The following is a 16,562-nucleotide window of genomic DNA, read 5'->3' on the forward strand; positions in this document are numbered from 1 at the left end:
AACTCTTTTGTACCTCAATTTTACTTTGTAAATATATTTAATTTCAAACTTAAGTTTTATGAATCATTGATATAAAATATTTTCTATTATTTCTCATATTACTAAGAGAATTTATATCTGTTTAATATGAATTAATATCTCTACACCTTTTAAGCTTTGTTATATATTGAGATCATTTTTAAAAACTTGTGACAAGATTTTAAGGGATTGTTACTGAATAGAAAAAAGAAAAACAAGCAAAACCACAACAAAATAATAATGGAATAAACATTTGACACAATTTGTTTTTCTAGGTATACTCTGAAAATTTAGCATAAATGAAAAATTTTGCTGAATGGGACCATGTGATTAAATTAATTTCTAGACAAAGCACAATTTTCTTGCAATAGTAGGAATTAAAAGTTGATAAATCATCTACATGAAAACTGTTTCTTTTCAGGATTATTTTTATTACCACATATGTTGTTTCTTTGATAAAATTCAGAGTTCCTGAACAAATATGGAAACAGCAGCATGATTAATGGGACTGAATGTAAAAATACTTTTTGCAGGTTAAAATAATCACAAGTATCAAAATTAAATGTGTATGGTATACCACCTTTTGGGATAAATAGAGTGCACTTTGCTATAATAGGGAGAGGGAAAAACTGTACTAAATTAAATGAAGCTCATTTTTTTGCCTGCGCTGTATTATTGGAAATTCCTATAATTTACCTCATTGTTATAGAAATAATCTACACACACCAAATACAGTCATGATTTTTCTCTTTCTCACATTTACATTCTTCTTCTTCATGACCCTACCTGACAAAAAACAAACTACATACACTGAGATAAGGATTCATTTCCAATATTTTGAATTTTGCTCTCCATCCTCTTTTATATAAAACAATTTAACATTACTCGAGGGCTTCCCACCGCATTTCACCTTTTTGTCCTCTCCCTCCTTCTCGATAATTTTTCTCTTCACTTCCTTTGTCATAGCCCCTCAAACCCAGCGCTACCCATTCTCATTTCGTCCACTTACCAGTAGCAGCGCTCGCCCATATCAGAATTCTTCCAGTCTGAGGTCCAGGCTCACTAACAATGTGTGAATTAGATATTTATATTCTCAGAAAAGTAATAAAAGGGGCAAGACCAAGCCTGGTGTGCATAGAGTTTACTTCTAGATCTTATTTTTAAATTAACCTTTTCGTCTGAGTTGATAATGTTAAAAAATTAAATTAAAATTAGACTCTGGTAAGAATTTTTTAAGGATTTAAGCAAATTAATAAGCCTAATTTTTTCAACACAAAATATATACCTGGTGAATCACAGAATAAAAGTGTCTCTGGGAGTGAATACTTCATAGTCACCTGGTCTTTTTTTTAATTTAAAATATTGTTCATTGAAGGAAAATTAAAATTTCTGTCATTTTCAAGTTTTAGTCTTTCTGTTCATTAATTTTTATTGGGTAATCTACTTTGAAAAACATGTCTATGTACCTTTTTCAATTTGAGGACTCCTTCTTGTGTATTCTCATCTGTGACGATGTCAAACAAATTTCCCCCATCTCCTGGAACAATACTGTATTCAATTTCTGCATTTTGTCCAAAATCAGGGTCCACAGCTCTTATTCTTCCAATAGCTGAGCCAATAGGGGAAGACTCGGGAACTTTCAGATGGAAAATGCCTGATAAGATATATATAATTTTTGTATACAGTGGAGTTAGTAAAGTACATAAGATTACCAGCCTTGAAAATATAGTCTACAGAAAATAAATCAACTCTAAAACATAATAGTGCAAAATTGAAAGGCAATTTGCTATCCAGTTAAAGATTACAATTAGGAGTAATAATTTCACTTTTCACTTCAATAGATTCTGTTGTAGAATTTCAATTGGTCATTATAAATAGTAGGAAGTGTTAAATTAAAATTACTGTGAAGAAATATTTTACATACTAGCACCATCTAAGTGTAACCAGTATCAAATGTGAAGGTGGGAATAGTCATGAAATAAACTGATACTAATGCAAAAGAATCCAGGATACAAGACATAGATTAAAAAGATACATAGATAGATGATAGATAGATACATAGATAGATAGAAGACAGATATTTAGATATTTATAGAAAAATAAGGCTATGTGTCCTAACATACAAAAATATAAAACATATATGTAAATGAATATAATAATAGATGAACTATTTCCTCAATAAGTATAAATCATTAAACTAAAAATTACTTGTAAAATGATAAGTGTATATATATATATTTATATCTATGTATTAAATACATGTACATATATTTAATCTACAATGGATTTAAGTATAGTATACTACAAACTAATATTCAACTTCTGCTTAGTAAATTTTTAGTAGATTCCCTTCCAGGTACTTTTACACACTTTTAAAGTCAGGATATAAAGTTCTATCTCCCAATTTTTTAACGTTAAGGAAAAGAGAAAAGTAAAATGCTTATTGTGTACCACCAGGCGGAGCACCAACATTACTATAAATTTGATACTGAGTCAGAAAATCCTATAAAAATCTCTATCTATATAAAATATAATAGAATCAAGAAAAATTATGGTATCTCACAAAAATGAAAATATATACATTGTTTAAAAGAGTTTACAAAATTTTGTAAGGTATAACGTGAAGAAAAAAATATGGGCTATTTTACTGATATCTCACCAATATAAATATTAATAGATTAAACAGCAGTCTGTTTAAATCAAAAAAACGGAAAGAAAGAAAATAGGAGGAAATGCAAATGCTAAAGCAAAACTAAACACAAAAATATAAAGTTTAAATTAATATTGACACCAGTTTAAGCTTCTGTTAGTAGATTTTTGATTCTACTTTCCCATGAGTAAAGCAACCAGGGTAATTAATTTGATTTGAAATTCTAGTTACATTTATAGCAATTAAATTCGGAAGGTTTTAATATGTTTTTTGGATGCTGAAGTTCATTCAACAAGCTACATTACAGTATTACAATTGTTTCCTTTGAGATATGAGAAAAAATAATCTTTCACATTTTATGGAGATTCTGCCAAATTGTCAATTCTTTATTCCCAGTTATTTTTAGAGGTCTATTGTTGTTTCACAACCGGTTACAAAATTTTCCAATTTCATTAGCCCAGGAAGCACTTAAATCTTGCCATCTGTCTTTCTACCTGCTGCCCCCAAAAAGGATATCTACCTTTTGCTCCTATAATGTTAAAATCAGCCTTATTTATATCCATCCAGTGGACATTACCTCAACGGGACATATAATATATTTAGTCTCAAGAGAACTAAGTATTTACCTAAAATTGTTTGTTTCCATGTAATAGACAGAAAGTACATTTTACAGTGGTATAAAATACTTGCTTAATTAGTTAACTTAATAGTTAATTAACAGTATAACTGCCTTCAAACAAGATATGAGAAATCTCTCTAAAAGAGAAAATGTAAATGTTAAATAAATAAATAGATACCAAATAAAAATACTTCAAGTGACAACAATGGAGTGTTATGTAGACATTATAAAATAATTTTGGTTGAAGAATTCATATTTATCTATCAAACTAGCAACTTTTCGTAGACTATAATTATGCTTCATTAGGCTTTACTCCCTAAACAATTAAGAGAGTGGCTATCCTATAGAGTTGTCCAATGTTTGTGAACTCAAAACAGGGTTTGAATTTGAGAAAACATGAGCAAAGAAAAAGAATAAAATTATGGGTTACATTGTATACCCATTGCCTCCAAAAAGGGTAAAGACAGATATTCAAGGGGAATTTGTCTGAGTTCAAATAGCCATGATTAATAAGCAAGACATAATGTGGCTTTTGCAACCTAGTTTCTATAGAACATGTGTTTCACGATAGCCATATTAAACCCTAATCCTACTGAAGCACTCCTGAGATATTAGCAAACAGAAGGATGCCTGAATTCCTGTTTAATGTGGCAAGAAAGCATGTGACACAGTTATATAAAGTTGTACTAAATTTCTCAGTGACAAATTCCAAAGAAAGAGGACAAGGCATAGAACATGTGAAGTATTTTTTATTTCCTTTTTTCTTCCTTTCATAGCACCTATGATTTACCAGAAACGTGTCTACAACCTTTGTGTCTCATTGTGTGATTGTGATATTGAAATGAAGAAACACCAAAAGCCTTGAATCTATAGTGTGATCTGTCATGGTCTAATCTAACAGTACATCAGTAAGTGTTAGGAAAGTTCTTGAATTTTTCCAAATAGAGCAGTGGAGGTCTATGTTGGAAAATAAATGCTCCTCTAACAGGATACTTAGTTAGGAAACATGACTAAAAATTACTGAAGACATAGCTGGCAGAGATTTGAGAGAGACAGGGAGCTGTCAAGTGTAGTGGATTTCAAGTTAAAAACATGGCCAAGCAGTGCATGATGGTGATGGTGTTGCATCACTGGGGAAAGGGGAGGGTTGAATGGAATATTTAGGAAAATATGGGCATCTAACGTAAAAGCTTGGAAAATTTCTGCTTACTTTATCCAAGCTATTCGGGGGGAGCAACTTTAGGTTACATGTTAGGTTTATGAGTTCGCTTTTCATTTGAACATTTAAAAGTAAAAATAATAGAATCAAAAAATCAAGGGAAATAATCTAGTCTGGTGTTATCACTTAGGCTTATGGTTAGTGAAGGTGAAGAGTTTAGCCAGAATTGAGACCTTTCAATGTCAGAAAAAAATTTAAACTCTGAGAGGCTAGCTAAAGGACATCAGATAATACAGACTATAGATGAAAGACTATATGCCTTTTCAAGACTATAGGCTGAGATATGACTCTTATGTTTTATAAAAGAACATTTTATGAGGCTAATAATAAATGTGAAGACAGCCATACTTAGCAATCCTCTATCAATATAAGTTAAATAGCAGTTTTAGAAAAAGTTGTCAGCATGTAGTTTGCCTGCAAAATTCATAATTATCTAACAGCACTGGAAAACTTGTCATTAAATTGAAATATTAGTCTTGTCCTAAAAAGATGGACTTAATAGCATTCAACTAACATGCCCTACTAAAATTAAGATATAATAGAAGTAAAACAGTGTTTTCCACTTACATCTGTTTTCTACATTGAGGTTTTAGTGTACATAAAACAAACACATAGAGAGCACTGAATTTTCTGTTCTTTGCATAACAGTTATACATTGTAGTAAGGTGGAAGATGCATTCATTAAGACAAGCATTTCTCAGTAGAACATTGTAGTTGGCAATAAAGTCTACAGAACATGGAACAAGTCAGAGAAACTATGCATTAGTCTTGTCAGATTGTTTAGGTTCTGTCATTTTATTTCCAATGACTTGACATTTTATCATTTCTAGAAACTCAACAGCAATAAAGCTAGGGTCATTAAGATTAATTCAAAACTGAAGTAAATCTTCACCTGTGCCAAAGTTGGATCGCTTATGATGTACCATGTAATTACACTGCCATCATTTTCTGGACATCCTACTTTTGACACATATGAAACATCTTAATGGCACTACCTCTACAACACACATTAAGATAGAAGACAGGTGACAAGAAATTATTCACAGAGTCAATAAGAATATATACTTACATAGTTATCAAATATGCATGCTAGGCTGAACAAAAATAACCATGTTCCCATAGAAAAGGAGAAAACTGCATGTAGTGAACTAAGGTAGAATTATAGTGATCAAATTCTCTAGCTTCTTACAGGTAATGTGCCCTGTTAATTCCAAAGGTAAAAGTATTTGTTACTTAATTATAGGCTAAGTGGGCATCCTCTAAGTAACTAATGCTACTCAAAAAATTATACTTTGATTATTAGAACTTGCACTGCGTGTGTGTGTGTGCATGTGTGCACATTCATTAATACCTAAGGACAAAGGATATATATTTCCCTTCCTTTTTCTTTGAGAAAATTTCCAAGTATTGATGAAAACACCAAAAATATATATTTACTTAACAAAATACAAATTAATATGTTACAGTTTAATCAGAAATAAAGATTATAGGACCTGAATAGATACATTAAATGAATGAATGAATTATACAGTACTGTGACAACATTCAGCCATAAGAATAGAAAATAAATAGAAGATGGAATAATCCATTACAACTTCTCTTTTGAAATACATTTTATTTTATGCTTATAGTAATAACTAATCTAAAGTTACTGAAAAACAATACATAAGAAGTCAATGTTCAGCTGCACATAAAACGTATCTATATGTAACAAATAACTAAGTTGGAGGTAATTTGGTCTAAGTAGAAATTATTTCAAATTGATAAGAATGTTAAACATTTTTAAGAACTTGAAAGCATATACTTGAGACCACTTAAGGAGGTGATTACTTGAAATATTACATTTACATTTCAACTTTAGAAAATAGAGAGGAGAATCAAGATGGCAGAGTAGAAAGGACTTAAACTCATCTCATCATTTGGGCACACCAAAATTACAACTACTTAAAGAGCAACTATCTATGAGAACAACCTAAAGTCTTACAGAAAAGATTTTCTGAAACTAAAGATATAAAGAAGGGACCACGACAAGATGGGTAGAAGGGGAGGAGATGGATTATACTCAAGACCCACACCCCCAGGATGATAACTGGCAAACAGGAGGGAAGTTACAACCACAGAGTTTGAAAATGGAAACACAGCATTCCAAAACCTATGTGAAACAGCAGAAGCAGTTCTAAGTGGGAAGATTATAATGATATAGGCCTACCACAGAAAAGAAGAAAAATCTCAAATAACCAATCTAACTTTACACCTAAAGGAATGAGAAAAAGAAGAATAAGCAAAACTTAAAGTTACTAGAAGGAAGAAAATAGCACAGAGCCAAGAAGAAATAAAGGAAATAGAGGTTAATATATATATATAGAAAAGATCAATGAAACTAAGATTTAGTTCTTTGAAAAGATAAATAAAATTTATAAACCTCTAGCCAGACACATCAAGAAGAAAAGAAATTAAAATGAATAAAAATGAAATGGGAGAAGTTACAACTGACACCACAGAAATACAAAGGATCATAAGAGATTATGACAAAAAATTATATGCCAAAAAATTGGACAACCTAGAAGAAATGAATACATTCCAAGAAGCACTGCATTCTTCCAAGACTGAATCAGAAAAAAATAGAAAATCTGAACAGACCAATTACTAGTAATGAAGTTTAATCTGTAATCAAAAAACTCCCAATAAACAAAAGTCCAGGACCAGACAGCTTCACAAGTGGATTTTAACAAACATTTAAAGAAAAGTTAATACCTATTTGTCTCAAACTATTCCAAAAATTTGAAGAGGAAGGGACTCTTCCAAACTCATTCTGTGAGGTCAGCATCAATTTACAGGACTATATCCCTGATTAATATAGATGCAAAAGTCCTCAACAAAACATTGGCAAGCCAAATTAAACAATACATTAAAAGGTTCATACACCACGACCAAGTGGAATTTATACCAGGAATGCAAGTATGGTTCTAAATCCACAAATCAATCAATGTGATGCATTACATTATCATAGGATAAAAATCATATGATCATCTCAATACATACAGAAAAAATTTGACAAAATTCAACATTCATTTATGATAAAAACTATTAACAAAGTGTGTATAAAGGAAGCATATCTCAACATAACAAAACCTATATATGACAAACCCACAGCCAACATCATAGTCAATGGTAAAAAGGTGAAAGCATTTCCTCTAACATCAGATACAAGACAAGGATGCCCACTCTCACCACTTTTATTCAACATAGTATTGGAAGTCCTAGCCACAGCAATCTGACAAGAAAAATAAGTAAAAGAAAATAAGTAAAAGCACCAAATTAGAAAGGAAGACATAAAACTGTTATTCTTTTCAGATGACATATCTTATACATAGAAAATCCTGAAGACCCCACCAAAAAAAAAAAAAAAGAAAAAAAGAAAACTATTAGAACTAATAGATTAATTCAGTAAAGATGTAGGATCCCAAATGAATTTACAGAAATTTGTTGCATTTCTACACACTAATAATAACTGTTGGAAGAAAAATTAAGAAAACAATCCTCTGTACAATTTGATCAAAAAGAATAAAATACCTGGAAATAAGTATAACCAAGGAGGTGAAAACCTGTACTCTGAAAACTAAAAGACATTGATAAAAGAAATTGAAAACTTACAAACAAATGGAAAGATATACCATGCTCATGGATTAGAAGAATTAATATTGTTAAATATTCTACCCAAGGCAATCTACAGATTTAATGTAATCTTATTAAAATACAAATACCATTTTTCACAGAACTGGAACAAATAATCCTAAAATTTGTATGGAACCACAAAAGACCACTAATAGCAAAAGAAATCTTGAGAAAGAAGAACAAAGCTGGAAGTATCATGCTTATGGATTTCAAACTTTACTACAAAGCTACAGTAATGAAAACAGTATGGTACTGTTAGGTCAATGGTACTGTTAGATCAGTAAATAAATGGAACAGAATAGAGACCCCCCCCCAGAAATAAACCCACACACTTATGGTAAATTAATCTACAACAAAGGAGGCAAGAATATCCAGTGGGGGAAAGATCACCTCTTCAATAAATGGTGCTGGGAAAACCAGACAGGTACATGAAAAATAATGAAACTGAACCACTTTTTCACATGATATACAAAAATAGACTCAAAATGGATTAAAGACTTAAATTTAAGACCTGAAACCACAAAATTACTAAGGAAAACATAGGTGGTGTGTTCTTTAAAATCTATCTTAGCAATATTTCTTTGGATATGTCTCCTCCAGCAAGGGAAACAAAACCAAAAATAAGCAGATGAGACTATTAAAAAACTAAAGAAACACACTTCTGAATTGAAGATATTTCCAAATGATATATCCAGTAAAGGGTTAATACCCAAAATACTTGAAGAACTCATAAACTAAAAAAAAAAAAAAAATTGAATAATAGGCATAGGACCTGAAAAGACATTTTTCTGAAGAAGTACAGATGACCAACAGGCACGTGAAAAGATGCTCAACAACACTAATCATTAGGGAAGTAAATATCAAAATCATGAGATATTGTCCCACACCTGTCTGAATTGTTATCATCAAAAAGCCAAAAAAATAAGTGTTGATGATCCAGCAATTTCAATTCTGGATATACACCCAAAGAAAACAAAAACACTAATTCAAAAAGATATATGCACCCATATGTTAATTGCAACATTAGTTACAATAGCCAAGAAATTAAAGCAACCTAAATGAACATCAAGAGATGAATGGATAAAGAAGATGTGGTACATATATACAATGGAATATCACTCAGCCATAAAAAGAATGAAATCCTACCATTTGCTACAACATGGATGGATCTAGAGGGTATTATACTAAGTAAAATTAGCCAGACAGAAAAAGACAAATATCATATGATCTCACTTATATTTGGTATTTAAAAAACAAAATAGAAAATAAAACAAAACAAAAACAGACTCATAGATACAGAGAAAAAACAATGGATTGTTTCCAGAGGGGAAGAAGGGGATGGGGATGGGCAAAATAGGTGAAGGGAATTCAGAGGTGTGTACTTCCAGTTATAAAATAAATAATCACAGTGTTATATTGTACAGAGTAGGGAATATCATCACTGGTACTGTCATGGCTTTGTATGAGGATGGATGGTCAATAGATTTACTGTAGTGATCTTTTAGTGATGAATTTAAATGTCAAATCACTATGCTCTAGATCTGAAACTAACATAATATTGTATGTCAAATATATGTCAATTTATAAAAGTGAACTATTTTTTGATACACGCTACAAAATGGATTAACCTTTAAAGATACTGTGCTAAGTTAAACAAGCTAGTTATAAAAGATTACATATTGTATTACTCCATTTTATGGAGTGTACAGATAAGCAAATCTACAGAGACAGAAAGTAGATAAAATTATGCACGGGAGTGGAGGATGCAATTGAGAGCAACTGGGGAATAACTGCTCATGGGTATGTGGTTTCTTTTTGGAATGATAAAAATATTCTAGAATTAGTAGAGATGGTTGCACAACTTTTTGTGTATAGTAAAAAACACCGAATTGTACACTTTTAAAAAACAAAATAAAAACTTCATAAAAGAAAACAAACAAATAAATAAAATTTAGAAAATAAATGCATATTACTATAAAACTGTTGATTCAGTGATTGAAGTCAGACATTAAATTGTTCAAATAGTGATCTTGTGTATATGTGTGTGTGTGTGATTTACCATCTAATTACAGAGAAGTAAAATGTTGCTTTATAAATATTTTAGTGTTTTAATTACTTAAGCAAGTATAATAGCACACAAAATGATCTTGCCTTATCTATGGAAAATAAAAAGGTAATAAAAGCAAAAACCATATCTCATATGACCATGTCTCATATTTCATAGAAAAAAATAATATCATAGAGGGGATATCTCAGCTTCCTGAACTTTTAGACTATCCCACATCATGTTACCATTAGTCTAAAAAAGTACAACATGCAAGATGTAGTAAAAACCTTATTTTTCCTTTGTCTCTCACTGTTCCTTTAGACTTTCTTCATTGCCAGTATGCTTTGCGTTCTCTGTTCATTTTCAAATAGTAGTCTTATGTTGACTTTAATTACCAAAATCTAGATCTGGAAATCAGAAATTTCCAGTATATCATATTAATTAGTGATTTGATCCATGTGCAAAATTAAGACTTCTCCTGTCTGCCAGTCCACCCCCAAGCCAAACTGGGCCAGTGCAGATGGGGCTTCAGTTTGGAAATGGATGGCTTGACAGGCTTTGCCTTGTCTCGTCATTCACTTGCCAGTATTGAAAATTCCAACCAAACCAATTCCAAATGAACTATGAAACAAAAACCCATTTATGTTACTTAATGATTGTCAGAATAAAAAGTGTTCCTGATTCTCAAAAATATGTATTTTTAATATATGTGATTTATATAACCACTACTTCCATTACATAGTAAACATGATGTAGGTTTTGGCAAGAGTGCACAACGTTTCAAGTGCATCAATAACCTTCCGTTGTGCATTCATTTTATGGAGTACATTTAATATTCCCTTAAAACCTCCATTAATCATGTAAACATTTCTTTTGTCCTTGTCTATGTAATTTCTGACCCACCTAACAAAACATAGTAGATGGATAATTCTCATTGATATTGCCCAATAATTTCACAAAAATGGGTCACACCTGAGGTTTTATTATAAATTATAAATATATTCAACATCTTACAAACTAGGCCCGAAAAATGTTTGAAATTCAAATTCACCTGGGAATACTTATTTAACCAAGAGTTTGTTTTTTCACAGATTTTTTTGAAACATTGTGAGACTAGTCTAGAAAATAAACTTAACCAAAATTAATTTTTTCAACAGCACCAAATTCATTGATCTACAAATTTTATTTCTAAATATTCATCATGTGTTAATGCATTAATGTATGTATACAATGGTTTAAATTTTCTTTAATTGACTGTATTTTATAATTGAACGCTACATATCTCTTCCCTATCTTGTTGCTCATGCCTAAAATGTTTCATTTTCCCACTGCTCCTAATCCCCCTTTACATAAATTCTATTCTTCATTCTTTCAATGACAACTTCAAGTCATTTTTTGATGAAATTTTTTCTTGTTTTTGCACTTCCATTTTTTCACTATTCTTTAAATAATACATTATGTTTTTTCAATGGTCTAAAATATTTTGGTACACATTTGCTGTTCCACTGGCTAACTCTTCTTAGAGGTTTCAGAAATTAATATTGATATTAATTCCTTCTACATCCTCTCAGATCTGCTCTGTAATGATTTGGTACCCATCTTACACATTTGTATATCATCATGTGCATAAGTCTATCATTCATTTTACTTCAAATAGTATAATTCTCCATTATACACAGAGTTGCTTGAGGGAAGAGATTAATTTTTTATGCCTTTATACATACAAAAAAATGATATAGCCATTTTTGCATTTACTTTTCTATAAAACTAGCAATCCATGAAACATTATTTGTTAAAGGAAATAATTTATCGTGTCCAATATTTGTTAATAAAATAGATATCTTATGTGCAAAATATTTTGTTTCCATGGTTTTAGTATTATTTATATCGTGTTTAACTTTCATAAATACTGTATAAGTCCAATTTCTTTGCCTATATAAATGCTAAGACTAATAATAAGGCAAATATGAAATAGATTTAGACCATGTGATATAAATGAGAATTTAGGATACCTTCACAACTGTGGTTAAAAATATACACCATTGTCAGAAATATATGTATTAAAGGTTTGAGGTGGTGATTTTTAAGCTTCTCTTTATACCTTTGTTCATTCTACCTCCTGGATTTTCTTACATTCAAAATTAAAGAACTATGCCCTCTTTAATCTGATTAATTTCATGCATGCCTCAAGTTTCCTTTGTCACTTCTATCATTAAATGTCTCTCAGAAATGTTTTTTGACTCTGACTTCTCTTTGAGGTTCCCTACATTTTCGGCCATCATTTGCTCATTTCCACTCAAATTTCAGCATATCAGCAGAAAAACCGTCTCCTACTTAAATACTTTCTTCACATGCTCTTTATCTTACTTATCTCTGAATCCAATAGATCACAAAGTCCTTTCCATTCTGCTGCTGTGTATTTCTCAATTCTGGCTGTTTGTTTATTCCAAACAACTGCCCTGGGTTTGTGCCATATCTCTCTACTTCAGTGTTTACCAACTTAACAAAGTTATTTTTTAAACATATTGATTTATGATATTGCCTCTCTACTCAAAAGCACACACATACATACATAAATACATGTGTATAATTCAGGAGTGCGGCACTCTTCAACCAACCTTCTCTCTTTCAGTCTGTTAAATTCTTACTATATATTTCTTCCTAAATGCTTTATCCTTCATATTTCCTAATAATCCCAGGTAGATCTAATAACTGTATCTTATTTATGCCAATAATTATTCTGATCATATTCCTATTATGGAATTCTACGGTGGTTGTAATATATTTATACATATAGATATTTGTCTTATAGAGTGCACTGTTGACTGAGAAAAGTAAAGATAGTATTATTCAATTCATTCAATTCTCTTAAGAATCAAGAACAAGTATGAATAAATACATATATATGATTGTATAAAAGTGGCAGGAATTTTTTTAACATCTTTATTGGAGTATAATTGCTTTACAATGGTGTGTTAGTTTCTGCTTTATAAAAAAGTGAATCAATTATACATATACATATATCCCCATATCTCTTCCATCTTGCAACTCCCTCCCTCCCATCCTCCCTATCCCACCCCTCTAGGTGGTCACAAAGCACCGAGCTGATCTCCCTGTGCTATGCGGCTGCTTCCCACTAGCTATCTATTTTACGTTTGGTAGAGTATATATGTCCATGCCACTCTCTCACTTTAACCCATCTTACCCTTCCCCCTCACCATGTCCTCAAGTCCATTCTCTAGTAGGTCTGTGTCTTTATTCCCGTCTTGCCCCTAGGTTCTTCATGACCTTTTTTTTTTTTTCTTAGATTCCATATATATGTGTTAGCATACAGTATTTGTTTTTCTCTTCCTGACTTACTTCACTCTGTATGACAGTCTCTAGATCCATCTACCTCACTACAAATAACTCAATTTCATTTCTTTTCATGGCTGAGTAATATTCCATTGTATATATGTGCCACATCTTCTTTATCCATTCATTTGTTGATGGACACTTAGGTTGCTTCCATGTCTTGGCTATTGTAAATAGAGCTGCAATGAACATTGTGGTATATGACTCTTTTTGAATTATGGTTTTCTCAGAGTATATGCCCAGGAGTGGGATTGCTGGGCCATATGGTAGTTCTATTTGTAGTTTTTTAAGGCACCTCCATACTGTTCTCCATAGTGGCTGTATCCATTTACATTCCCACCAACAGTGCAAGAGGGTTCCCTTTTCTCCACACCCTCTCCAGCTTTTATTGTTTGTATATATATATATATATATTTTTTTTTTTGCTGTCCACAGGCCGCTCACTGTTGTGGCCTCTCCTATTGCAGAGCACAGGCTCTGGATGTGCAGGCTCAGTGGCCATGGCTCACAGGCCCAGCCACTCTGCAGCATGTGGGATCTTCCTGGACCGGGGCACGAACCCGCGTCCCCTGCATCGGCAGGCAGACTCTCAACCACTGCACCACCAGGGAAGCCCTGTTTGTATATTTTTCGATGATGGCCATTCTGACCAGTGTGAGATGATATCTCATTGTAGTTTTGATTTGCATTTCTCTAACGATTAACGATGTTGAGAGTTCTTTCATGTGTTTGTTGGCAATCTGGATATCTTCTTTGGAGAAATGTCTATTTAGGTCTTCTGCCCATTTCTGGATTGGGTTGTTTGTTTTTATAATGTTGAGCTGCATTAGCTGCTTGTGTATTTTGGAGATTAATCCTTTGTCAGTTGCTTCATTTGCAAATATTTTCTCGCATTCTGAGGGTCGTCTTTTTGTCCTGTTTATGGTTTCCTTTGCTGTGCAAAAGCTTTTAAGTTTCATTAGGTCCCATTTGTGTGGCAGGAATTTTTAATTGACTATAATGTGATTTTCAAAGACTGAAATAATAATAAAATAAACTTAAGCATTTTAAGCAAACTAGGGAAATGATATTAACAATCATAGCATATATCCTTTACTCTGGGTAAAAGTGTTTAAAATAGTATTATGATTGTAATTGCCACCTCAAGAAGGTCGCTGGCCATCCAGCTCATAAGCATAATTCTTCTGAGAGTCTGCTACTTTGCCACATGGGAAACAGAACGAAATAAGTCATCAAAAAGTGTCAGCACTATTTTAAAAGGACTCATATACTCATTAGCAAAGCACAATATGATGTGAATAATGATAATTATAGCAATGAAAAATTATTTAAACATTCTATTTCTGCTATTTTTCATTTGCTTACATCTGCCCACATAGAGTCTAGTGAAACTCACTAACCACTTCCCATTGGAGAACTGGGAGTGCAAAGTTTTTCACTGAGCTTGCCTTCAAATTGTATTCATTTTGATCCAGTTTGAGTTCAGCCTTAAAGCATCAGTATCTGACATCCGTAAACTCTTTGGAAAACTTCTAAACAAGACGTACAACTGTATATGAGTGCTTAATATGTTAAAAAAAAATAATAAACTTTCAAAATACTTAGTTTAAAATGACTACATTTTGTCGGGCTTCTCTGGTGGCGTAGTGGTTGAGAGTCCGCCTGCCGATACAGGGGACACGGGTTCGTGCCCCGGTCCGAGAAGATCCCACATGCTGCGGAGCGGCTGGGCCCGTGAGCCATGGCCGCTGAGCCTGCGCGTCTGGAGTCTGTGATCCGCAACGGGAGAGGCCACAACAGTGAGAGACCCACGTACCGCGAAAAAAAAAAAAAAAGACTACATTTTAATACTCAGTCTCCACCCAAATAGGTGGAATTTTGCATGAATCAAAAAGTTCTTATGAGGTACAAAATAATTAACTCATTACCTCTAGTTAACGAATAATGAAAAAGCCTTCTCAGAGAATCAACACTTGCTCCTTCATCACAGATTTTCAAATTGTGCCCTGCAGACTATCTATATCACAATCTACTGGAACACTTATCTATAATTCAGATTTCTGGATTTAAACTATGTCAACTGAAGCAGAACTTCCCTCGTTGGGACATAGGATCCCAAGGAATTCCTAAGGCAAATACAATTTGAGAACCCCTGGGAGAGCCACTGGTGAATAAGTCCCAGTTTATCGTTTGCATGCCTTATCTTCAGGAAATAGTTGTTTCTTATTTATTTTCATTGAAGTAGACAAAGGCCCATTTGGGAATTAAACTTGAAGTGCTTATTTCCCTTAGTAAAAAGCTAGTTTTATAACGTGTCTTGGCTTATTTTTCAAGAATAGAAATAAGAGTCATCAAATATGACTCATGCTTGCATTCTATGTGAGAACTGGAAGATACCTGAATATAAACGCTTTGTATAATTTTTTAACCCCTAAAATTTATGATTTCTAATGCTTTTTTTTTTTTTTTTTTTTTTTGCGGTACGCGGGCCTCTCACTGTTGTGGCCTCTCCCGTTGCGGATCACAGGCTCCGGAAGCACAGGCTCAGAGGCCATGGCTCACGGGCCCAGCCGCTCCGCGGCATGTGGGATCTTCCCGGACCGGGGCACGAACCCGTGTCCCCTGCATCGGCAGGCGGACTCTCAACCACTACGCCACCAGGGAAGCCCGACTTTTAATGCTTTTTAAACATTTTAATGCATTTTTAAACATTTAAACATTTTAATGCATTTTTAAACATTTAAACATGAGGAGCATATCTAATTGTAATATAGCATACATACATACAATATCAAAGATCAACTTATCTAATTTTTTGTCATATTTATATCTTTGAGAGGCACTGACCTAAAAGCCACAGACTAGGTTAAATTATGGGAATTAAACTGTGTATTAAAGTTGACGCTAAATTGGCACCAGTACTAAGTTTGAGAAACATAAGCAAATATGAATTTATATCATTAACACCTTCATATATTAA

The 16,562-nt window shown here is 32.5% G+C and overlaps 1 protein-coding gene across 2 annotated transcripts in view; it reads right to left on the reverse strand.

Annotated features, from left to right (window-relative positions):
* CDH12 (cadherin 12) overlaps positions 1-16,562 on the reverse strand; it is a 282,182-nt gene that overhangs the window by 58,751 nt on the left and 206,869 nt on the right. For both annotated transcript variants that reach the window (XM_082652021.1, XM_082652020.1), the window contains one exon: positions 1,485-1,672. In XM_082652021.1, coding sequence (XP_082508147.1) covers positions 1,485-1,672 — 188 coding nt within the window. The remainder of the gene's footprint in view (positions 1-1,484; positions 1,673-16,562) is intronic.

The sequence above is a fragment of the Grampus griseus genome (assembly GCF_964374135.1).
Source record: "Grampus griseus genome assembly, chromosome: 3".
Taxonomy (NCBI): domain Eukaryota; kingdom Metazoa; phylum Chordata; class Mammalia; order Artiodactyla; family Delphinidae; genus Grampus; species Grampus griseus.